Source organism: Lepidothrix coronata, unplaced genomic scaffold (assembly GCF_001604755.1).
Source record: "Lepidothrix coronata isolate B3197 unplaced genomic scaffold, Lepidothrix_coronata-1.0 Scaffold232, whole genome shotgun sequence".
NCBI classification, from domain to species: domain Eukaryota; kingdom Metazoa; phylum Chordata; class Aves; order Passeriformes; family Pipridae; genus Lepidothrix; species Lepidothrix coronata.
The window spans coordinates 1,042,731-1,067,756 of NW_016690412.1; the positions used below are offsets into that span (position 1 = coordinate 1,042,731).

General features: G+C 36.3%; 1 protein-coding gene across 3 annotated transcripts in view; it reads right to left on the bottom strand.

The window, feature by feature from the left end:
- Positions 1–25,026, bottom strand: part of TOX (thymocyte selection associated high mobility group box) — a 223,972-nt gene that overhangs the window by 67,702 nt on the left and 131,244 nt on the right. For all 3 annotated transcript variants that reach the window (XM_017834318.1, XM_017834319.1, XM_017834317.1), the window contains exon 3: positions 21,381–21,623. In XM_017834318.1, coding sequence (XP_017689807.1) covers positions 21,381–21,623 — 243 coding nt within the window. The remainder of the gene's footprint in view (positions 1–21,380; positions 21,624–25,026) is intronic.

The following is a 25,026-nucleotide window of genomic DNA, read 5'->3' on the forward strand; positions in this document are numbered from 1 at the left end:
AAGACATTTATCTCAATCTGCTCTGGAAAAACTGATAATGAATGAAGATGAGAAATCCTTGATTAAGACCTAGGAAGCAGAGATCGACACAAATTTTTGAGTTTTTTTATAATATCTGTATTGTTTGGTGGTGTGGGTTTTATTCCCCTACTCAGATAAAATAAATGCAATCCTTCAACTCAAATCCTGCACTGAGGAAGAATACAGAAGCAGAATAGCTTCCGCTTTCTCTAACAAAACAAACAGGTATAAGGTTAAGAAAATGCATTAACTTCACAATGAGAAAGGTAAAGCAGATAATTTATTTGTACAAGGGATCCATAATGCAGGATTTTTAAGTACAAAAGACTTTTTACATACATTCTTAATACATACATTTTTAAGCCAGCCACTCTATTTTACTGCACCCTGCAAACACTTACTAAGCCCCAGTAATGCAGATAAACATCTTTCCCCCCATTTCACAAAAGAGAAACAGAGGAACACACAGAAAATTCTCAAGCAAATGTAAAAACCAAGATAAGAGCACTTCTATGCATAAGTCCTTCCCAAAGTCCATCAGAAGCATTGCAAGCCTTTCCAAATATTTTAATGGGGTTTAATTCATGACCTAGAAGACCTAGTAGTAGCATTCTCAGGCAGTCATTAAATCCTTAATCTGATCTCTTCTTTCATCAATCACTTTAACCTGCCTGTAGTTTGGGCTGTGACTCTGTCAGAGGAACTATGTGAATGTGATAGAAATGCTATGGAAGCCTCAGAACTTCTCTGAAGGATCTTTCAGCAGTTCACCAGAGACATCATGTCCCCATTCTGTACTTAGTGCAGTAAGCAGTAAGGTTAAAGATGGAGATATACACCTGTTCTGAAAACATCTTAACACTATTTTTCAACTAAACTTTGCAGATTGCATACACTTGGAAACCTGAAGTTTCAGGGACAGGAAATCAAGTATGAAAGACCTCATATTCCCATTTTCATATTATCATTAAATGCTCTTTTTTAAAATTATTTTTTATCTTTAACTGAAAAGAGCTGATTTTCATTTGATCTTCTCTGTTAGCATCCAAGGAATCAGATATGTACACACATTATTGTTGACTGTAACATCAATATGAAGGTAGAATTCCATTCTATCATTAACTTGCAAATTCATGTTTGACTGTGACACTCACCTACTCTGCATGGACATGAACAAGTACAGATGACTGCTATAATTTACATTTCCTTGTAGCTGGATAATCATCCAACTACCTAAAATGCCACATTTACCTCTTTGGGCAACTAAGAAACTTCCACAAATAATTGTTACCGTATGCACAAAATAGACACACGACATATACAGATTGACACTAAGCTGAAAAATTAAAATCCAGTCCTATTTTAAAAGAAAATGAAATATCTCAGTAGGCAAATGGACACTAAGCTTCTGCCACACACAGCTACTTTCTGTGTTTTGGAATAGCTGCTTTTCAAAACTTGACAGATTTTTCTGTGCCTCCGCTGCTGGCCATTATGTCATTAACCAATACTCTGAACCAGGCTTGAGATTTTGTTTACACATTTTTATCTACCATATGTCTCCTTCTGATGACTACATTGAAACTAGTCTTTTTAGCCAATATTTAAAGGACTAGTCATAAACATAAAAAGCAATTGTAAAGATGATATGAGAAAAAGTTGTCTTGGACTAAAACTGGAAGCAGTAAGACCCTTAATCAGCATACATGTTTTCAAGAATTCCTCTGAATAGACATTTCCAAGAATTCTTCATTTACTAGTAAGAATAATAAAAATGTATTAGTTACCAAACATTACTCACTGCCTGTCTGATCACTACCCTGAATTTCCCAAGGTTTTCTGGATGATAACGCAACAATGCAGCATTACTTGGCACGTCTGTGCAAAGGTGGTTTGACAAGGTGGTTTTCTTGGTTATGACATTCCCAGCAGACTGTAGCATGTGTCAACAGAAAAACCAGAGTGATGTGCCTTCCATTTTTATCTGTACATACATTACATGGCAGAAAATAGCAAAAACAACCATTTTAATGTAACTACTAAAAAAAATTTGATCTATGAAAAGATATTTGAAAGAAAAGAAATTAAACAGTTCAAACAAATAAACTATGTTCATTCATGAGGAGTTTGACTGTATTTAGATTACTTATTATATCAAGATCATTATCCTTGATACAAAACTGTCACATGTTAAAAAAGACCCTATATGCAGATAAAGGTTCCCCAGAGAACATCTCAAATCCACACAGAGCTCTGTATATCATATTTGGGGTTTTTGAGTTAACCAGAAGTCATATAAAAAGTACACGTAACCAGACATCTTGTTATTGACTTTGTTTCTGAGGAGGCTTATGTGCATTATTTATTCAGGCACCTGTAAGAAATAGAGTGCTCTATGCAACATTTGACAGATTCACACAAATGTATGCAGTGGTTATGTCAGTGCATTTGGTCAAATCACACCCTGTTTTTATTATATTCATGCAAAAAATGCATTAGCCATGTTGCTCTGATACAGCAAGTTCTTTTGGAAGAAGGCCATAACCAAAGCACTGCAACAGTTTTGTTGTTACTGCTATATTCACATACAAATGTATACTTTCAGTCCTTGTTTTGGTGCTATTTATGTATGGGCATTTCATAAAATAAGCCTTCTCTACTGCTTTAATTTTGCTCACTGCTTTATAGCAACTAGAGCTTTGCAACGGTGGTTAGTTCCTTGTTCAATAATTCTTGCTGAAGTGCAACATCAGATGGGATTGACTCTATGTTCTCCAGCTGGCACAACTGCACATTTTCATAAATTACACTAATCTAATTCCTTATATAATGTAACTGTGAGCAAGAACTGCAGACCTGGAACTCTACCTTTTCCTACAAAGCATGAATAATGATTACTTCTTAGGTGGGTGTGTGCACATTCTTGTTTTATTAGATCAGTCTCAAAAAAGAAAGACTGCACCATAAATGCCAAGACTATTTCTGACATACTATCAAACCCTTGAAAAAGTAGTGGCTATCTGAGGTTACTTATTTATCACATTTTTACTTCTATCACTCCTGATTTATTTTTTTTTTTTTTTTTAAGTCATCATCTGCAATGTGTCCTAACTAAACTGTGGGGAATCTTACTGACAAGAACAAATTTAAAACCTCTGCTTGCCCATCCAACCTAAAAGACTTGAATATGTCACTGCAGCTGATCTGGAGAAAAGAGGTCACAGGTCTTAATTTTGTAAAACTTGTCAGTCATTTGAGATGTTATGTAGGACTGCAATTCCTTTCCTAAACTGCTATGAATTTCATGTCTTCATACAATTTTGAGATTTTCATACAAAAAAATCCATAAATTAAATCCTCCAGAGGATACTGAGTAGTGCAATAGAACACAGTAAGTAATATTGCCACTAAATCATCAGAATCACAAGTGGAAAAGAAATAAACATCTGTTCTTCTATATGTATGAATGGAAACAATGGAACATAGTAAATGAGCATGAAAATATCTGCCTGAGAAGTAGTATTATTAATCCACCAACTTCAACTGAATAATCTCCTCATAACACCTTAATACTAATAAGAAAATAAATTATCTGTTTAAATGGAACATTTAGTCTGCATTCAATACAGCCTTGTCATGTTGACACTAGTAAGTTAATAAACAAGTGGGTATTAAATTAGAATACAGGAATAAAATAGACACTACTTGAATCATCTAAGGGGAAAATACATATTTTCAGTCATCATTTTACATTGTTAAAAACCTATTAGACAGTAAGATCACAGTAAATACACAACTTCAATATGCTCTAATTCTGTGCAATTTATGAGATTTAAGCAAATATCAGTGAGAGTTTTAATTTGGATCTCCCAACAGCTAGACAGGATTATTGTGAGTGTAATAGTTTTATGTTCAAGTGGGATTCTGCTGTATTAAACTCTTTGTTAAACAAATCAGTCAAGCTCTCTCTCTGGAATTTTAATTTGCACCTTTGTAGATGATGGAAGTTTCACTTTTAATGTTTGATTATTAGCACATACTTTAAAGAGGAAAGATCTTACTGCTTAATATCAGTTTCCTTTCATTTTCACTTGAGCGGAATTATATTTTAGTCCAAAAAGGTTATCATTGCCTGTAGTTATGTATCTCCCAGGGCATTTCATTTGCAGTAAAAAATGCTCTGTAAAAAATGTTGCCATGTTGTCAACGCAACTAAAATCTGTTTTCTGTTAGGCTGCCAACATTTGCTATCATGCTAACTGCAATAGTCCTGTACTTCCCCAAGAGCAATTGATAGCAGTACTCTCAGCAGCATCACAAGAATTCGTCTGGAGACAGAAATATAGGTTGAAAACTTCCATGACAAGGCAGCTCACTGTAAGACCCTTCAATTTTTTCAATGCTGTCTTACTCTTGATTCTTTCCTGACAGGTAGGTAAGACATGAATGAGTCGTCTTTTCTCATCCTGATTTTTAGATTTGCTTTCTTACTCTAGTTTCAGTTCAGAATTTGAGATACACTTCTAAGACAAGAAGGACTTTTCCAGACCCCTGACTTCCCAGTCATTCCTCTCAGCTGCCACTTGGACTCACCATGTAATCTGCAGCCACATAACCTTCCTTGGAATTATCATAAAAGTCAGCAGTGACTCCACCAAGGACTCACACAGGAGGTCACTCACACAGAGCCCAGGACACTCTCCGCACATCAGGGCCTACTGATTCACCATGCAGCAGCAGGGTTGTAGTGGCTTCTCACCCAGGTGTTTACATGGGAGTCAGTAGGACTATTTTCAACAGTAAAGTAAGGTCTGGAGCCTTCAGAGATTAAAAGATCTTTATTAAATTGTATAAGAGCAATTATGACACCATCTTGAGCCTCACAACAAAGACTAAAAGGCTATTAACTAATAATAACTAATCACTTGAGCATTCTTATGGGCTACAAAAACAAAAAATTAAGTTCTTGGCCTAAATAAGTCTCATAGATCCAGATGGATGTTCTGGATATTCTAGAACGGGCAGGTCTCACTCTCTTTTGATCTCCCTTGTCTCACATCTTGGCCATACAGACCTGCTTCTCAGAAAATACTGGCAAAAAAAGACTAATCACAACAGATATATTCCCCTTGCTTCAACTCTAGTTTCACTGTTCTGGCATTTTCCAACAAAAACCTTCTCTGCCAAAAATGCTCATCCAACTCTGACTGCTGTTGAATGCCCAGAGAGTCTCAGTGGAAAATGAAATATCTCCTCACTGTTGGATGGAAACCTATGATGAATGCATCTTTAGCACAACACAAGTAGTGAATGCAAAGTATGAATGAGCAACCACTTCTGACCTTCTCTAAGACACCGCTACCATATGATCTGGGAAGAGAGAAGAAAAGCTTATTTCACTCATGATGAATCCACGAGATCAATTCCAAACCTCTCCTTTTATTCACTGTGTATTGGCTAACTGTCTCAAACTTTCCTTCAAAGGTAAAATTGAAGTTTAAGCCCTAGCTAATGTCACTCTTAATTAGAAATGAGTAATGACATACCTTATATAAGATTTTATTCCCAACTTCAAAAGGAGCTACCTAGGTTTGCTTGGTGTCTTTACTTTGAAGAAAATGTCTTTTATTACTTATTTTAGTACAACACATTAAAATCAAATATCTCCTGTAGCAAAACGATTCAAGTCCCTGGAACTCAAATAATTTTCTAATAAAAAATGCATGAGACAAATAAATGCACTTTATGTTCCACAAGAAAAGGCAGTTTCAACAGGCTAATGCTCAGAGAAAATTCATTTTATCAACCAGCCATTTCATTCTCTGGTGCTGTTACAAGCTCCCCGTGGTTGCTAAGCAACCATAATTCATCGTACCTTTTAATGGATACTCTGCTACTGCTGAGAACATTAAGGTGAAGAGAATAAATGCCTTGGGTGAATCTTGAAATCTTTCATTATGCATGTCATTCTATTTCTGTAATGCTATAATGCTGAAATGTTTCTGTGGCAGGAAACTGAGTTGTGGTAATTGCATATTCCACTCATATATGTTTTGTAAGCAGAGCAGCACGTACTTGTCTAAAATGAGCTATTTCTAACATGATCGAAATTGGACTTTTCTACTTCTAAAGGTAGTAAATAAATCTGAGGGGAAAAGAAAAAAGAATGAGTTTGGAGTAAAATGTCTTGAAATTTTCAGCGAGAGTGACAAAATCCTATGGCACAAATTGAAAGTAATCAAACAAGCTTGATTGTAACGCACAGTAGTATGTGAATATATGGTACACAACTGAAAACACAAAGAAACACCATGAAGAAAGCATATATCCTGTGCAGCTTCCATCTTTTTAAAACACATGGCATTCAAAGACAGATACATGTGTGCTGGATCAGGCACCTCTCTCAGTATTATTAAAACAAACTTTAGGTTTCAGCTGAATGTAAATGTCCAATATTATGTACATTTGCCATCTTGTTGTTTCAGGCCTTTTCCCCTCTTGAGAAATACTGCCTTATATCAGCCAAAGGGGCCCTAGCATGAACACAATTTCACAATTATGCCTGTATTTTTCAAATAAATAATAAAGATATTATAAGGTAAGACAGAGTGCTTAGATGATGGATAGTGTAGTGATGGATAGCACTCAAAACCCTACGATGGATCTGTTTTTTTGGGATCAACCTGCAATCTGATTTAATTTCAGAGAATTATCCTGATCATCTTCTCTTTCACAGCTGTATACACCATGAGATGTGCTCTTAAAAAGCCACTATATGCAGGTCAGATGTATTAGTTTTTCCTTCTTTTGAACATTAGACTCAGGTATAAGTTTCATTTATTTTAGAAAAAATACAAGTAACCTTGGAGAGAATCTGGTTACATTTTTTTTTTTCAGTGTACCTCTTAACATCACTTTCTTATTCACATGTGTGGGTTTGTCATTGTCATAAGTTCTCTTCCTCAGCCATTTACAGCACTCCCCTACCAGAGGCTGGTGATCTCAATCTCATTTTGAAGCTGCATGAGCAGTAATCCGGTGTTGTGCAGGGAGGACCAATCAGAGAACCCTTACAGCTCTGTTTGTTCTGATGTTGGGAAGGAACAGCAAAGTCAACCCTTTTGCTTATCCTGTCTGTTGTTGAGGTGCAATTCAAAATTTCCTTTGCTAATCAGCTATATTTTTCCTTGACTACTGAACTTTGAGTATTTTGGCAATACAATTATTTAATCACATGGCATGAAGGTGGAAGACCTCTATCTCTGACAAACCTTTTGAAAGCTGTTCCTCAGAAAAGTGATCTGGAGGGAAAAGCAGGGGAAGATGTTGCATATAGGCACACAAATGAAGAGAAAAAACTGATGGGAATGCAGTATTGAGTTAGAGCCTTTGCATCAATCTACTTTACAGTGATTGTACCTTTTGAAAAGTAGGAAAAAGTGAAGAGGTTCCAAGCCAAGAATAATGCAAAGCTAAAATAAATGCATAATATGTCAAAGCAAATTATTTCTTTCAATTTTTTCTTATTCTCACATATTCATACTTTACTTTCTACCAAAAGAAAGTATACTTTTCTTCCCCCTTTTTTCTTCTCCTTCCCTCCTTATTTTTTCCTTTGTCTTTTACTAGTGACAACAACCAAGAATGTACGTTTTATAACCACTGCCTGATTATTTTCCAGTAAGGAAAATGTTGACTTTCCTCAAACCACTGATGTTCCCTCCAAAAATGTATACCAAAGTAAAATGAACAGTAGCTTCGTTCTCTGATTTTCAAAGACTTTCACCCTTTGCTGATGCAAATCACTCACTCCCTTTGCTCCAAACATTTGCTATGCACAGTTTCATTAGTGGAGTCTGCATGCACCTGAAGAATGGCTCAAAAATTGTGTCTCCTAAAGATTCTTCTTGCTCTTTTCAACTTCTTAGAGGGTGGTGATCCCAGAAAAAAGTTACCTTTTTAAGTCTTAGAAGGTAGAACACTAAACAGCTTCTCACTTCCTATTCTCCTACTCAGTTTATCAAAACTATGAGAACAAATAGCGGAACAAGATGAAGGAACAAAATGGGACTAACAGATGTAGAATCATAGTGGCCATGCTTCAAAGATTTCCTGATAAACATTTTTTTATGTTTCTTGGAATCACAGATCACATCTACAGAAAGACAGGGGGAAACCTAAGGTTTTGTGTCACCTTAAATTGGAGTAATGTATGAGGTGCAGCAATATATAATGAATGCTATGTATACGTTTCAAAAGCCATATTACTTTCCCTTGAAACATTTAATTGTCAATTAGATATACGTTTACAGTTGATCCAAACTACAATTCCTAGAGTTAAGACAATTTATGCTTAGGTAATTCCACATCTCCTCTGGTGCAAATCCGCTTTGGCCAATGTCATGCAGTTTTAACAAGGGTAAAAAACAGTTTTAAGCTTCATTGTGAAATTAAAAAAAAGAGGATACTTAATATCATGTATCAAAGTAGGAAGAGAACAGCAAACTGAGACCTAACCACTGGAAGGTCACAACCAATAACGTTTCTGCAAATGGAAATGGGTTGCAGAAGCATCAGATGCAAATTACTGTTTGCTGGAGAATTTCAATAGAGTTCTACGTCACACTATAAAATGTTTAATTGTAACCCCATTTTAATAACACTATCTGATTAAATGAAAAGACGCCTTGCTGATTGCAATTACAATCTGTCAAACTGCATATTTATTTACAGTTTGGTTTCCTAACACCGTAAGATAAAAAAAGGAAACTCTATTCAGCTTGTCAGCAAACTATAATTATTGTGTATCCTTCTGTCAGTTTCTGCATAAAACTTTTGGTTCTAAAATGGATCTAATTATAACTACATCAACATTTTTATAAATGCTTGCTTTTCCTTCTTTCCCCATCCCTTCCTCCCTGCCTCCCTTCTTCCTTCCTTATCAGTTGCAAAATCAGGAGGAAAAGCTTCTTCTAAGTAAGTAACATTCACTTCTCTGTTTTATCTTTTCTATCCTATTCAATGTAAATATTATTTATGGCAGTGCACCTTCCTAGCACTGCACTCAAGCAAAGCCATGGGATTAGGACTCTATTGGGTTTTTCTGCTTTGGCATTAATATCTTGAATATCAGCTGAAAAACTCTTTCAAAGTATATCATGTAGCTCATCTTCTACAAAGTCTATTTATTGTAATTTATAACCTTTCACAAGAAACAATTTGCCAGACAAACAAGAAACGAGTCCAAATGTCTGAACACTAGTGTATGTATCAACCAGTTACAGAAATTACATCTCAAAGAAAGGTCTATTAAATCATCCAACTCATCTCTCATCCAGTGCAGGATTTTCCCATTCGTGCATGTTCCAGTGCTTTAACACTACCTGGCAGACTATTTGGATGCCATTACAAGGTTTTTTTCCCAACCTTCACCCGTTGCTTATTTTAATACCATTTCTTGCAGTGACATTCCTTAAGTATCATAAACATCTATTCCTTCAGCCTAACTTTCTAAGTAACAGATGATGATAAATAAATATAATATTTAAAATATGCACATAAACATAAACATAAAATAACACACTATAGCAGAACCTTCAGGAAGAGTTATTTTGCTCAGTGTAGTTTATAGGCTAATACAGTCTGGATCATAATTATATGCTAATAAGATTTGGGAAAAGCTGATTATTCTTCTACTGTTTCTTAAATGGTCAAATCAGCTATGAACCAAAACAGTCTGAGTTAATACACATTCTCTTGATTATTTATTTCCTAGCTGTTCCATCAACATCTATTACCTATCATACATTCTTGATATACATTTAATAAATATAAATATATACACTTATATATGTTTATATATATAAATATATAAATACATATATATATATATAAACAGACAACTGAAAAGATTAAATGGCCTTCCTTAATCTCCACTGCATGCTGGGTTTTATGTACACAATGGTGAATTTTTAAGGGTGAAGACCTGTATCCAGAGCTTGCCTGAGGAGTCTAGATGAATACTCTAAAATGTAAGTTAGAGAAACATCTGTCAGAAATGACAAACCTATGGAGTACCCTGCTTACAGGGAGATGACCTTTTAAAATCCTCCCTTGGATTGCATTAAGGGAGGGGTGTTACAGTTCCCTCTCGACCATCTTCCATAATTTGGTAAGTAGCACAACATTAAGGCTGCACTGAGCCAGGATCCAAGAGGTTCAGGTTACTCATGCAACTTTTTTCTGTAGCACAGCTTTGCTATACTGCCTTTAATTATATGATAATCAGAACAATAAAAATTGTTTCAAAACAGCACATTAGATTATAGTTCTTCTCTTCAGTTTTGTTACAGCTTGCACTAGTTTTCCATATGCTACAATGAAAACCATTTCAGAATTATGATGACAGAGGGTGGATCATTATTGACAAACAATTTTGTTGACACATCCCTAATCTGACATAATCTAAAATCTAAGTTCTTGCAATTTATGAACAAATGAAAGCATCTATTATAGAGCTATCTCTGTTTCTGTTGAAACCGTGGGAAAGCCCCTGCTAGAGCAGGACAGGATTAATGTTAGTTAGGCCAGAACATTTCTGAAAATCCCACCGAGGTTTTCAGTCAGTCACAGAGCTCCTAAAATGTAGTTCAGAGGCAGAGGCCACAAACAATGAAGTTAGTGCAACAATATCGGCCTCAATTAAAATTACACAGGCCCAGCTCTGGGCAATGAACTTCTCTGTTGTGAGTTTTCCCCTCCCTGCATTCACGAAAGCTGATGACAAGTGAGAAGAAACCTGTGCTATGGAACTGGTCTGTAAGGCCTGGGACTGGGAATCTGGGGCAGTGGAGCATCACACTCTGTGGTTAAACAGATACTTCGCTGCTCTCTAGAGCTGACTGCATTTCAAGGACAAGCAAAACAACCCTTGCATCTTTTCCATGGCTCATAACTTTGCGGTATTGCTTCCAGGTTGCTTCAGAGCTTAAATGTCTCAAGTACCATTATATGCATTATAAGTGACCTTAAAACACTCATTCATGACACCATAATAACTTTATATTATATATGTAACACATGGCAGTTAATTTCTGCCTTTATTACATTTGAAGACATCTGCTAGTTCTAATATTAAAAGTTGACTCTCAGCACAGTTCATGTTACTGACCATCAGACAGGAAATCAGCTCCTTGTAATATTTTCATCATTATGGGTCCCAGTATGTAAGATCATCTTCTCCCTCTTCCTTTAAGATCTTTTTCTTTCAGCCTTTTTCAGCATGGGACTCATCTGTCTTTGTAGATCATGAATTACATATTACTGGCTTTTTAGTAAAGTAAATGTTTTTCTATCCTACAATATAGTACTTGACAAATAGGAGGGACTGATATTGCAAGCACCTCTTTGTACTGTGTACATTATCTTCTTAGCTAATTAGTGACTGCAAAGCACTTCAAGACACAAGAAAGGCGCTGCAGAAGAACATAGAGTGCCACCAGCATAATTTTTCAAATGCTGGGTGGGGTTTTTTAGTTGCTTTGTTTTGGTTTTTTTGTTTTGTTTTGTTTTTGGGGTTTGTTTGTTTGTTTTTGTTTTCATTTTTTTTCCCCAAAAAATAACTTTTAAAAGTTTTGCCAGTGGTTATTTTACACTGTATACTTTTAGTCAGGCAACTTAAGCTGCACTTAATATCAAGAGCAGGACTAAGCCTATTGCACTAAACACTTTTTATGCTACTTCATAAGAAAGGAGAGTGTAATAAAATTCATTAAACTGAGATTCCACACTTGAGTATTAGGGCATATGTAGGAAACTGAAGCTTAGTTACTGAGTTAATCTCTGAAATTCTTTATGTATGAATGAAGGTAAACTTAAAGTGTATTAGAATGAAGTCTCATCTTGAAATAAAAAAGTGATGCATTCTCATCAAGGGCCTGATCCTGTAAATACTCCATGTACAGGGCTTTTTTTGTTAAAGGACAATCTAATTTCAATTTTTTTTTCAGTTTAGATCATTACTGTAAGGATGAAGTGAAGGCACTTGTAGCTCAATATCATTACTGTCAGAAAGCCTAATTTTGAAGATGTGATATGGAGTTCATCTTGTTATCCATTACGTATGCCAAGTCTCACTTTAACCAACTAGGCTACTTTCTTTGTCAATTAGCAAAAGTACCTATTTTTAAAGTTACTGTCAGACACTGCAACCTCAGTTATGACCCAGTGATTTGGTAAAAAATTTACACTATGCATCTATGTGTAGTATGTTAATTAAACCTGTTGCATCTACTTCAATAATCTGGCTCTAGTTTCACTCTGTTTAAAAACGTGGATCCACAATTTGGGAAGAAGGGGGATACTGCAGATGTTACATCCTGTCTTTTACATTCCCTTTCCAGCAGAGGGCTTCAGTGATTAACAGTGTGAACATACTTACATGTATAAGTACATATATATGTTCATATATACCGAGGTATGTGTATCCAGGTATATATGTATATGTATGTATGTACTCTGAGCACTGCAGTCTACATCAGCTCCAGGTCAGGGCAGGCACACAGAGTGCCACATCACCACCTGTAACATCTCATTTGTTTCTTTTCTGTCCTCGCATGTTGGTTGAAATAGGAATGTTGGGTACACCCGGATAATATGTAAGATAAACTATAATTCCTTTGTTTACCTGACTTGAGACGAAAAGAGTTCATTTTTGTGGTTTGGTAGCTGAAAGATATGCACGAGCATCCCTTAGAGGTGTTCCTCACTCCGTAATGCTTCTTGCAGCCACTATATACATTAAATCTTTTTTTAACTGCATCCATCCATGTTATGCACAGAAAATGAATTAAGGACATTCATTTTCATACCTGTATTGTTCTAATATAGAGGCAACAGCATGTACAATATGGTGAAAGTGCAGCTCAACCGTGTGTGAGTGAGGTTACAGAGATCCTAAGTTGCATGCATGTGGCTGAAGTACAGTGTCACACTAGGAGTGGAGGTTAAGGATGTACATGCTGCTCCCAGGGAATCCCAACACGGTGCTTACATAGCATTTCTGTACAGATTTTGTATACATGAAGGGGAGGTGAGGGGGGGAACAGAGAGGCAAACATCAGTCTAAAATGAATCTTCATGTTATTGAAAGGACCAGGGAGGAGTAGACATCCTTACACTTAAAGCATTTCTTAATTGCCTTGTGAAAGAAAGGGGATAAAAATAAGAAAGTAGTTAGATTTTACTTCTGATTATTTCTCCAAATCTCAAGATACTACCAAGTAGAATTTTTTTCTTCCCTTCCTCCTGCAAAAAGTTGCTGGTAAACTCAAATCATGATACTTTAAGCTCTGTAAAAACAATTAAAACAGATAAAAAAACCTGTGAGGGTATTAATTGGACCATTCAAATTCCTTCAACTCAGAAAAATCAAGGAACTCAAGAAAGTGTTTTCTCTCCCAAAATAAATAAAGAATTTTGCTAAACATCTATTACTCTACACATGCAAGACTTGACAAGGAGAATTCACACACTGTTCTATCAGGTTGATACCAGCATGAAGTTCTGGGTTCCTCATGTCCCAGTATTCAGCTCAGTCACGCAGCACAGCTGAACTTCCACCATTTACATGTCACCTAGACAATGCATAATGGGACTGGTTTCATCCATGCAAGGTATCTTTCTATTCCTGAACAAAATGGGATGAGATGATGAATGCAGTACAAATCCACAAAGGATGTGCAGTCTTCTCAGCTGCTTTTGAGTTTCGAGGAATGCAAATTTATGCATTTAAATGATGAAACAGGCGGAAGTAGAGGCTACTCCACCTGATGCACAGAACTCTCCCTTTCTGCACTGTGGGTTTCTCCTTTTTGTCTTCACAAAAGCACGTTCACAGTTTTTGAGACAGACATTCCACTTCTATTCCATCTACAGGACTTAGATCACTAAGTTGTTTTTTTTTTGCCAAAGTCTGAGTCTTCAGAAACATTTCATTATCGTTCTGTTCTCGACAACTACATGCAATGTTAAAAGCAGCAGATTAAAGTCAACAATCTCTGCTGCTGAAACCCCTGAATTTCTGACATTTTCTGAGAGTTATGTTTTCTCTATTTGCATACTCTATTATCTGTTTTGTTTGACACTTGCAGCTACGATGCTGCTTATGTATTAATCACTCCTGTGAGTATTTCACATGTGAGGTGTTGTATAATCTACCACCTACAACTGAAGGCTTCCTCTCTGCGCCATATTCATCATGTCTTAGCCTCTGCCTATCAGGTTAAAATCTAAAAAACAGTAACTAATACAACTATACTTATTTCTTTTTCTTACTTTCTTATGTAGCAAATAAATTCCTATTAGACAATGGGTAACCACTGTGAAAAAAGTTCACCAAAGAATTTTCTATAGAAGGCTGTTTTCAAAAACAAAATATGCCACCTTGTTATTGCTTCTTGAAATTATACTGAAGTGTTTTCCTACTGAATTTGTGAAATATGTGAGCCACACAGTCTCAAAACCCACATTCAAATAAGCAGAATGCTGTTTTTCCTAACTGACAGTAAATCAACAGCTTCATTAGCAATTTTAAAAATGAGACCCAGAATTATTCTAAAAAGAGTTCTGGTCATTTGTGTACAAATATTTTCCTACAGTAATGTACAAATATTTACTTGCTCCATCTTTAAGGCAAGTTCTTAATACTTAGAGACTGAAAGTATAACTTTACCAGATACTACTTTAAGACCAGAAAAAAAGCAAAGTTCATGAAAAAGTGTGGCCACAAATACTTTGACAACAATTTTTGTCCTGGCTGACCTGAAAAAGGTGGAGTCCATAATAGCCTGCACCCACAGGATGCTTTTTCCACTCTGCTGGTGTTCTCTTGCACGGGAAAAACTGCAGAGGTGCTACCAGCAATTTTATCCCTTCCATGAATGCAGAGACTGATGTTTACTGCTGAGAACCACCCAGGGACAATGTAACCCATGAGATGGTCCTGGTCTCCCTGCTGTAGTGTGGAGTCTATTAGTGCAGTCCCAGATAGAGCACATCTTTTTTGAGAGATGCCCCATTTCAATTCAATCCTCAGGTACAGAGAACCAACCACCTCCCATAGTACATTAGCTAAATGGCATACCTCTATCACTGTTAAAAATGCATGCTTTGTTTCCAGTCTGATTTTATACAGCTGTAATTTCTAGACATCAGATGTTTTTTGTAGCACAGTGAAAAGCCTCCTAGTAGCAGATATGCAATATTCAGGTATTTATAAAACCTTGATCAAATTACATCTTAATCAGCTCCTCTACATATCCTTTCTGTTGCCTTTCTGATGACAAAAGACTGTATCAGACATCAGAAGAAAGAAAAGATAAACATGATGTCCCAGAGCCCTTGATGGAATAAATCATCATAATTTTACTGGAGACAATAAAGTTATGCTGATTGACATCAGCTGATTTGATTGTGTATCCCCATAGTTAGGCTGTTTGACAAAACATACGTTAACTACTGTAACCTTTTTCCAAACAGGGTTTATTTCTGTGGAAAAATCCAGCTTGTAAAATACAGTGGGGTTTTTTTGTTCTTCATTGCTTGGGTTTTTTAAGGAAAAGAAAGATATCCTGCAAGAATACAAAGTTGCTTAATAAGAGGAAAAAAATCCTTTAACACAAGATGTTCCATGACCTTAGCTTCATGATTTGGTAGTTCTGATGGCAATAACTCACTGCAATAAAATTTGAGGTAGCAGCAGGTCTGTGTAGCATAACAGTAAATTTTGATGTAAACTGAAGACCAGAGCCTGGTAATGAGGCACAAATGCGGAGTATTCAGCAGAGACAAAAAGTATCTGCTGCCAGTGTCATGCAATACAAGCTAGAAAAAAGTATCCCAACATGACTCAAATCTCCACACTTAGAAGACAAAAATATTTTTTTTGTTATGAAAGTTATTTTGTTATGTTATCTTGTTCATAAGAAATAAAAAATTTCTGTTTGACTCCGTAGTTTGCACTAATGCTTAAAGGTGCAAAAAAAAAATCAACTGTATAGGTCAGCCTCCAGATGAGCCATGAATACTGAATTTAAACTAAAATGTATGAAACTAGTAAAACAATGTCTCTTAAATATGTCCCAGGTACAACAACAACAATCTACTGTATTGGATTTATTAGCAACTGTCCTGTGAATAAGAAATACTAGCTTCATTCTACCTGAGATGAAAAATGAAAAAAAAAAGTAGCTGTTTGCTTTCTTTTCTGCTATACAGTGCCACATTTTGTTTAAGATATTACTCTCTCATGGGTCTCATATCTAAAAAATATAATTCATGAAAAAGTGTAATGTAATTGTCCAGGCTTTGATGAATTGGGGCATAATGTTAAATAATTATTCATTGCCTTTATTCTTTTGTCAAAGTGTGCAAAAAAAAAAAAGGCAGCTTTTTATTGCCTTTTTTTATATAAGGACATGGGCCTTTGTGACACGCATTTTATTTTAAACTAATGCTTCTATTATTCCACATCTGAATAATTATAGCTGACATCATCTACTCTTCTGTGTCCTAAAAGATCTTTAGCTCTAGTCCACTGTTACATATTTTATGCATTACATGAAATAAAATACCTCAAGATTTTGAAAATATTTATTTTAAAAACAGCAATGAAATTGTCTGTAATCACATTTTCTGCTCTGCTTTGAAAGCAGCATTATTCAATATGCCAGTGGTCTTTTCCATAAGAGCTACATATTAGAAATTCATGCTGCTCTAATATATCTGAATTCCTTCATGTACTGCACTCCCTATAGACCTAAAGAAACACTTTTGCTTCAGTTTCATATGTCCTGCACATTACCTACTGATGTGGTGGTTGTCAAAACAGTTGTACAGTAGCCTTTGAATTCAAAGTGTGCCTTGACTGTATTCTAAAAATGACAATAAACCTATGTATATACATTATGTTGGCTTTTGTTGGTAGCACAAGTAGAGCATTTGGGAAATAAACCTCCTGATTTTACTGTCTTTTAACATCTTTTCCATGTAAGACTTCAAACCCAGAAATTTGAAGTATTTCAAGAAACTGAAATCTCTTTTATTTCTTTCTTGTAAATTTTCTTTAGTATACCACCATGAGCCACATTTTCAAAAAGATCAGCACAAGATTACAAATGAAAGCATTCCAAAAATAGGGGCTTTTTTTTTTTTTTCTTCTCTCTATGTAAAAACAGCACTGTGATTTTTAACCCTGGTTTCTTGGGGAAAAAAGCAATCATCTGTAGGGTATACTAAAGAAGCTGAAATGTCTATAATTTTTTTTATAAATTGAACACACAGAAAATGTCATTTTATAGAACATATCCAAAAGCATTTTTATAGATAAACACACATTCTCATAGGGATATTATATACACACATTTGTTTGCAAATGTTAGAAGATTATTTCTTGCAGTCCTTGGAAATATTTTTCGGATATTTCAGAAAAGCTCATGTCAACAGAGAAGGGCTGGCAGGTCAAGCCCCAGCTGGAACTGAACCAAACCCACTCAGGGTTACCTTCAACTGTAGGAAACCAGGAAGAGACCCCTATTACATTATATAGAAACAAACGTGTACCGAATCATTTTCACTAAACAAACAGCTCTATCATTATCAAACTGGATCCAATTAAGAAGCAGGACTAGCAGTCATGTTCATTTTGAAAGAGGACTTTAGAGAGCTCCCATGCTGGGGCTGGACCATGTGTTCATACCACTGTGCCTCACATTCTGCACATATTCTGTAGGCTTCTGAACCCCTGATACCCAGATATAAAGAGCATCTAAAGAAATCTGTATGTGACAGCACGGTATAAATTAGTGTGCATGTGCATGTCTGTATATGTCTGTATGTCACCTAAGAAGAAAACAGCAATACACAAACACAGAAGTAAATATATGAACTGACAGAAGAATAATGAGAAGGAGAGACTTTAGTGGTTTTGTTGTTCATTTTGTTGTTGTTTTTTTTTTAAAGTAGTGGGGATGCAACAGAAAGTCGAATCAACTGAAAAAATTGCAAAGAAGACTAATTCCAATTTTGAGTATCAGACACAGTCAACAGGAATGAGAAATTTTCATCTCCCAGCAGCGTAAAATTTTTCAGAAAGAATTCCTACAGTGTAAAAATATCTGTAAGAAGCTGATCTCTAATACAAATTCACTGAGCTGGTAGTGGGCTCTTATTGTGTGTGTTTAAGAAGTTCCACAGAGGAGAATTCTTACAGAGCTTGGGGCAAATCTTGCAATTCTTACTCAAAGGGATTTCATCTGCAGCTTAGAGGGAGTGTTGCACAGTATGATACCAGGACTTCTAGTGGGGTTAGATTTGAAGGGGTTTTAGGAAAGATATATGCTCAATTTTCAATCTGTCCAAAATCACAGAAATCTTTGTCTGAAAACACCTGGTAGTTGAGATGAAAGAAAAATTGTATGAAGTATTTTTCCAACATTGTTTCTGAAATGAGTTTCCTTTCATTTGGCTAGCATTAATTAACTCTTTGCCTATTAAAAACACAAACTGAAAAACACTAGTTCTAACACAGACAAAAAAGAAGGTATTATTACTAAAATACCAACATGGGTTAAAAACTGGCTAAAAGGAAGGATGTTGAAAGTAAAGAAAAAAATAACCAAATTCAATCACAGGCACATTGCACTGCAGCTGATTTTGTCCCAACATAAGTAAAATTTGCTGAAGATGTGAAATTAATTAGAGATAGAGAACAGCCAACAGATCCATTTCTAAGAATAATTTTTCTAAAAATACTCATTAGTGTCCTGAAAAATAAAGTGAGACACATGGTTTCCAAATACACTATCAGTATTTGATATACCAGAAATTATACGGAACGAAGGGTTTAGACAGATTGGAGAAACTTATGCATTATATTCTATATGAGGCAATATAAGAGCAATTTAGGCAAGTACATGTTAAACGGATCAGAGTTTGAGTTTCCTTTAAAAAGGAAACTTAGAGATGAGTAATAGCATGAGAAAAGAGTCATACTGAAGAAAAAAATGTAAAATTTTCTGGATTATAAAGAAAAGCTTCAAAGCTAAATAAAGAATGATGACTCTACAAAACCCTCTGTCTTTCTTCATCTATGGAAAGCCAAAAGAACAATGAAGTCATTCTATTTACTGAAGAAGTCATTGAATTCACTGAAGACTTAAATTGTTAAATTATTTTCCTCAAATTAATTTATCTCAAGTTATCAAATTCAAATCAGAGGAACCATACTGCCAAATAGTGTTTAAATGTACAAAACCGCGGTGTTAAACATCCTACGAGTTGTTACTAACATGAGATGTAGCTTAATCCCCTTCACAGACAAGCCAGCTTGAGTTAAAACTATTGCTAGGTAAGAGGCCCTCCTGTGTGCAAAGGGCATGCAAGTTAGGGATAACAGTTGACTTAGCCCATGATACTTCAAGCATCATGCTTTATTTATTGAACAAATCCTCAGAAATTACTGTCAGAATTTAGCACATATTTTCTTGACATCAGATTTTCATTTTTTCTGATCTTCACTAAGTCCCAATAGCAAAATCACCTAGTCATATTATTAATCTTTTTTGTATTTGCCCTTAATGCAATAATTCACTGTGATAATCTACAAATGCTCAAGCCCCGTTGTCAAGTTTGTTGCTAGAGGTTACTGTGGAACATCATAGCTTAAAAGAATGCATAGTTTTGAGCCATGGTTATGGCTTAAAAGAGGTCAATTCAATGAAATACTGTCTGTCACCTGGAGTGTCAACTATTTCTCTTACTTTTTCAAGTAATTTCATAGCTCTGATTCTCAGAACCCTACGCAAGATTCACTCATGCTGTCTAATGCATGCCATCAGCTTTGTAGATACATAAATAAAATTCAGAATCCTTCCACAGAGCATATTTATATGTCTTTATGAAGATCTGCCTCTCCCCCACTCCTCCCATTATTGAATATAACCCTAGGGTCAGATTCTGACCTCAAACACAAAGCGCGCAACATCCTAGTAAATCAATAACAACTAAGCATCACATAAGAAGCCAAGACTAGTTCCCCCTGCAGTACAGCTTGTTGGACATCCTCACAGGGAATGCAAAGCTCCTTGAAATCAAGGCAGCCTTATTTTAATTAAGTTGCAATGAAGCTCTGTGACAACGCAGATTTTTGTTCTGAACTGTTTTCCAGCTACCATGGCCCCTGGCTCTAGGGCTTTTAGTCTGAGGGGCTGACGGGGAGCTGAGTCTAGATTTTTTGGTCCCAAAACTTCCATGTGCTGCCTCAGCTCCCAGATTTACAGGACTGATTTACGTTTTTTAGATAAAGTGGTGCGGACCTAGCAAGCTGGAAGCCTAAACAGCCTCAGTCTCTAAGCACAGAACCTCCCAGCTGGGACACGGGGTCCTAAGCCTCTGATTCTCTGGTGAGAAGCCCAGACCCTTTATCTCCAGGAACAGGAGATTCTTAACTTAGGCTGTTGGGATCTGCAGCTCCTGGGCAGTACATCTAGTCCTTTAAGTGCAGTGAGACCCACAAAGTGCCAGGCTCCATCGTCTTCCATGGGATTTTTAATTCTTTGGCTTAGAATTGTACATCAATGTGAAATAATCTTGTCTGGAGCTGCTATGCAAGAAGTATACTAATTATTTGTAGAGTCCACTTGAAAATGTAACGTGTAAAGTAGTAGCTCTGCAGTTGTTGTAAGCAATTTAACATTCAAAGAAGTGATTTATAATATCAGGCTTCCCAAGATTACGACCATAATGACTATCTGACAGACTTTATAAGCAAGTCGTCCAGTCATTTCAATTGGATTCTGGCTGGCTAAGGACCGGGAACTGTAAAAAGGCTATAAGATTTGGCCTAGAATCAGAAATAACATTTGCTGTTTTCCAAAAGTGCGGTAAACAAGAAAGGAGATATTAAATTTTTGTACATCTCTCAGCACATGCAAATGAGAATGGAAAGAGCCTCGTCAGACAAACACAGAACAACAGCCATCTGGATCCAAACCCTGCTCCAGTAGAAGTCAGAGCCTCGAGCCTCTTTTTGTCATTATTTACAACACTGTACAACAGGAGCACTTCTGTGCAAGGCAGCAAAGGTTAATGTCCTGGCTTTGAGGAACTCCATTGCAAATCCCCCACCACCTCTACTGGGAGGAGGATTTGACATAGGGAGTGCAATGTATCAAAGTCAGGGGAGCTCCCTCCAAAACTTGAGTGCTGCAGGAGTTGGCTCCCCCAAAGGATTTCAAACAGGTCTGTATTTCCACAATTTTGCAACTTAAAGCAGAAAGAAGGGAAAGACTAAAAATGCTTACCACAGAGAGGGAATTGGAAAGCAGTGTCCCATCTTGGCCAAGCATGTTGGAAACTGTAATTTCAGGTAGATCCATGTTTTGTGGGTGGAATGGAAGGAGGCCATTGTGGTTCATGGGATGACACAGAGAGTGGTACCCAGACTCTATCTCATTCAAGTGCACCAGGGAGTGGTCAGGCAATGATGGAGGAGTTATAGGAGGTATGTTAAAATCTTCACTTTCAAGACTTGGGCCAGGAAAAGACTGGAAAAAACCAACAAATGGAAAGTTCTTTGAAAATCATATAAGCACTGGTCAATAATAATAATAATAATAATAATAAAATTCACACAAAAAAACCAAAAAAGACCAACTCACACACTTCTAAGCAATTACAATTCAACAAAGAGAATATTTTAAAGACCCATATATTATAGCAGTGAAGTTTCACCATTATGTATGGAGAAGAATTGCCTCTAAGGCATAAGAATCTCTGATACTTTCACAGCTTCCATTAGAAATAACTTTTTTTTAAAGAAGGTGAACTCCAACAGATTTCAAGGGTCCGATTAAAATTTTCCAAGAGTGTTCATCTACCTGAATACCTTTTTCATGGGAATTGTGGAAAAGGTAATGCAATTTATAAAATTAATATCGGCACGAAATTCATAAAGTTCTTAAGACTCCCTGCTACTCAGACCAAGAATTACATAGTGAAGAAAGATATCACTTTTATGCTTACAGGAGTACCATGCATTTATTCTGCTACAAAATAAAAATCCCAGTAGATACTTAGTATGAATATACTTTGTGTTTATAAAAATATATTTATGATGTCTAAAAAAGTCTCTTTTTTCTATCTTAATATATAAACTCAATTATTCACACATTTTGTCAGTAATCTAAATTAGCTACTCTACAAAGCAACTGTATAGTCTTCTGTTGTTTTTTGCCATTAAGTCATCTAACTCAATCTGATCCAACGAAAAGCCACAGGCAAAGTCAGAGTAATGCACCAAGGTGGATAATTGCTATTATTTATCTACGGTCTTTGTACAGCAGGTAGGCTCATTTGGGGGAGAGAGGTGGGTATGCTCATATTTCTCAAAAGAAAAAGGTGAGCATAGCTAGATACATGATCCAAATGAAGAGTTAAAGGGATCAGTTGCAGTGGTTCAACCTGAAAACCTGCTCTGCTTTTGTGAGAATAGCCAACTCCTTTGTAAAGTGATCAGTCTTTGCACATCCCATGCCCACAGTCAGAGTTTGTAGCACAGAGACTAATTCCACCCTTTCTGCCCCTCTGCAGCACAGTAGCCATGCTCTGAGCACTGCTTTTGCTAATTCTGGAAATGTAAGGATTTAAATACATTCTGCTCCTGAAAAGTATCATCAGGAAGAATGAATATGAGGGCACAATTTCAAAGAGCAACTATTGGAAAAAAATGTTTTCCCCAATATGAGTTTCCAAATGGAGGACAGTATGGTGTATGAATCCATGCAGAAGGACAAGGGAAGAATCAATGCTCAATTATAAACAAAGGGGTTTTTCATTAGTCATCATAGTAATAATGTCCTGCTGATGCCTGAGGTTACTCTCCTCTGTACGAGCATGTATATACAAACTTAAATCAGACCAAGAACAAAGAGCGTTACATGTTTTCAATGAGCTGCTGAATGCAGAAAAACCTACTCTAATGGACATTGCCATGCTTTTGGTTGCTTTCCTTGTTTCCTGACAACCAAGTATCTTAGCATGAAATAGAGCAGGAAGGCTAGACTGCAAAGACCAAAGTAAAATCCCAAAGAATGAAAACAGAACAGGGAGAGGATAAGGTTTGACAGTGATAACATAATTATTATATGTGAGGACTTTGATTCTACCCATGCTTTCCAGATGTGTTTCTCACTTCCAGCACAGGAGTTTGCTCTCCCCTTGCCCCTGCTATCTCCTTAATGGGAAACTGGTGTGAGTCTACTGACCTTTGTAATTTGCATTTGCCCCTGCTCTTAGAAGCCATGATGCAGCCATCAGTTGAACATCTCCAAGGGGAAATATAGTAAAAATAGACTCTCACTAAATGGAGAGAGAGGACTTAAACATGGCAAAGAGAACATGTCACATTTACTCAGTAACAATATATAAACTTTGCAAAACCAAATAAAAGTATTAAAATGTATACACTAACTATTTGCTAATTACTATTATATAAAATACATGATGAAGAGAAAGGTGTCTAAAGTAAGCTTAAGGTCTAATACCACAATAACAAAGCAGCGAGGAACAGAAATGTAAGAAGGGTTAACATTCACAGCGTTCTCCTGGACCAGCACTATCCCACACATGTACACTTAGATTTGGTATCTGTAATTCTGGTGAGCTTGGATCCACATAGCCTACAGCAACCAGGAGGGATTCATGATCTATGAAAAGAGGATATTTTTGTTCAACAGTGTCTCTTCTACTGTCCCAAAAGTCTGATGGCCTCAAAAGAGTTTTCTCTCCCATGATTTTATAGGTACAAAGAAGTGTTAACATCTGTTTTCTCAATCTCTCACTGTCCTGGGAGACTTACATTCACCACTAAAAGCAAACATTCCTAAACCAAATATTGGCAGGCTGGGTGTGCCTACACATTAATATGGGAGGCATTTAGCAAATCTGCTTATTTGTACACTCCTTTTGCATGCCACATATGGATAGACCAGGTTTTACTTTTGATTTGTTGTGTTTCAAATGTGTCTTTAATTAGTAATACTTCAAAAATGGTGGAAGCAATTGAACTGCCAGTAGCACATTAGCTTCACTTATTAAAATGGAAGCATAAAACATTAGCAGCATAAAACTCCCCAGTCCAAGTTGTGCCATATGTATATATGTTATATATATTATAAGGGATAAGCATTTTAAATGGTTGCTCTCTAATTAATTACTAAAAAAACCCCACACCTTGGTTATTGTTTATGAACCAGTTATAGTGTATTTGATTCCACATCACCTACAATATCACTGTCCACTATACTTAAATAAGTAGTAGGATTTTAATAGCAAAAGCAATAATAACACACCAAACAACATATAACTCAAGTGCTAGTACTTCCTAAGATGTTTCTCTTTTTTATTTTTTTTTAAGACCTAAACTATTGCACTATTTCAATAAAGCTAGGGAGAATCCGAGCTGTATGACAGTGCTATGGATGGATATTTGAAAGAATCTGCAGAGTACCCTGTTCACCTTACATTTTTAGCCAATTTGATATTTACATACTTAGTATGTGTGCATGTAAATGATGTGTGCATGTAATGCATACAGACATAACTTCCTCAGGGAAATTCCTTCAACAGTGATTTGCCAGTACTCCAGTTTGTCTTGTCCAGTAGCATGACTCAGATGCTTGTAATGGCTTGGCACCCTGGCATATTAAAACCCAAAATTCCTAAATACATTTGCAGCAAACCCAACATATCCCAGAAAAAAGGCTGTTGCAATTGTGCCTGGAGGAAAGGAGTGAGGAATGGAAATCCTTGTTGCGGGGAGATTTAAACTGCGAGATTTAAACTCCGAGCGCAAGTGACCTGGAGCACGGTGCGACAATTTGCGTGGCAGTAGGGGGCCTCTGGTGGTCTAGTGGTTAGGGTGCTGCACTCTCACCGCTGCGACCCGGG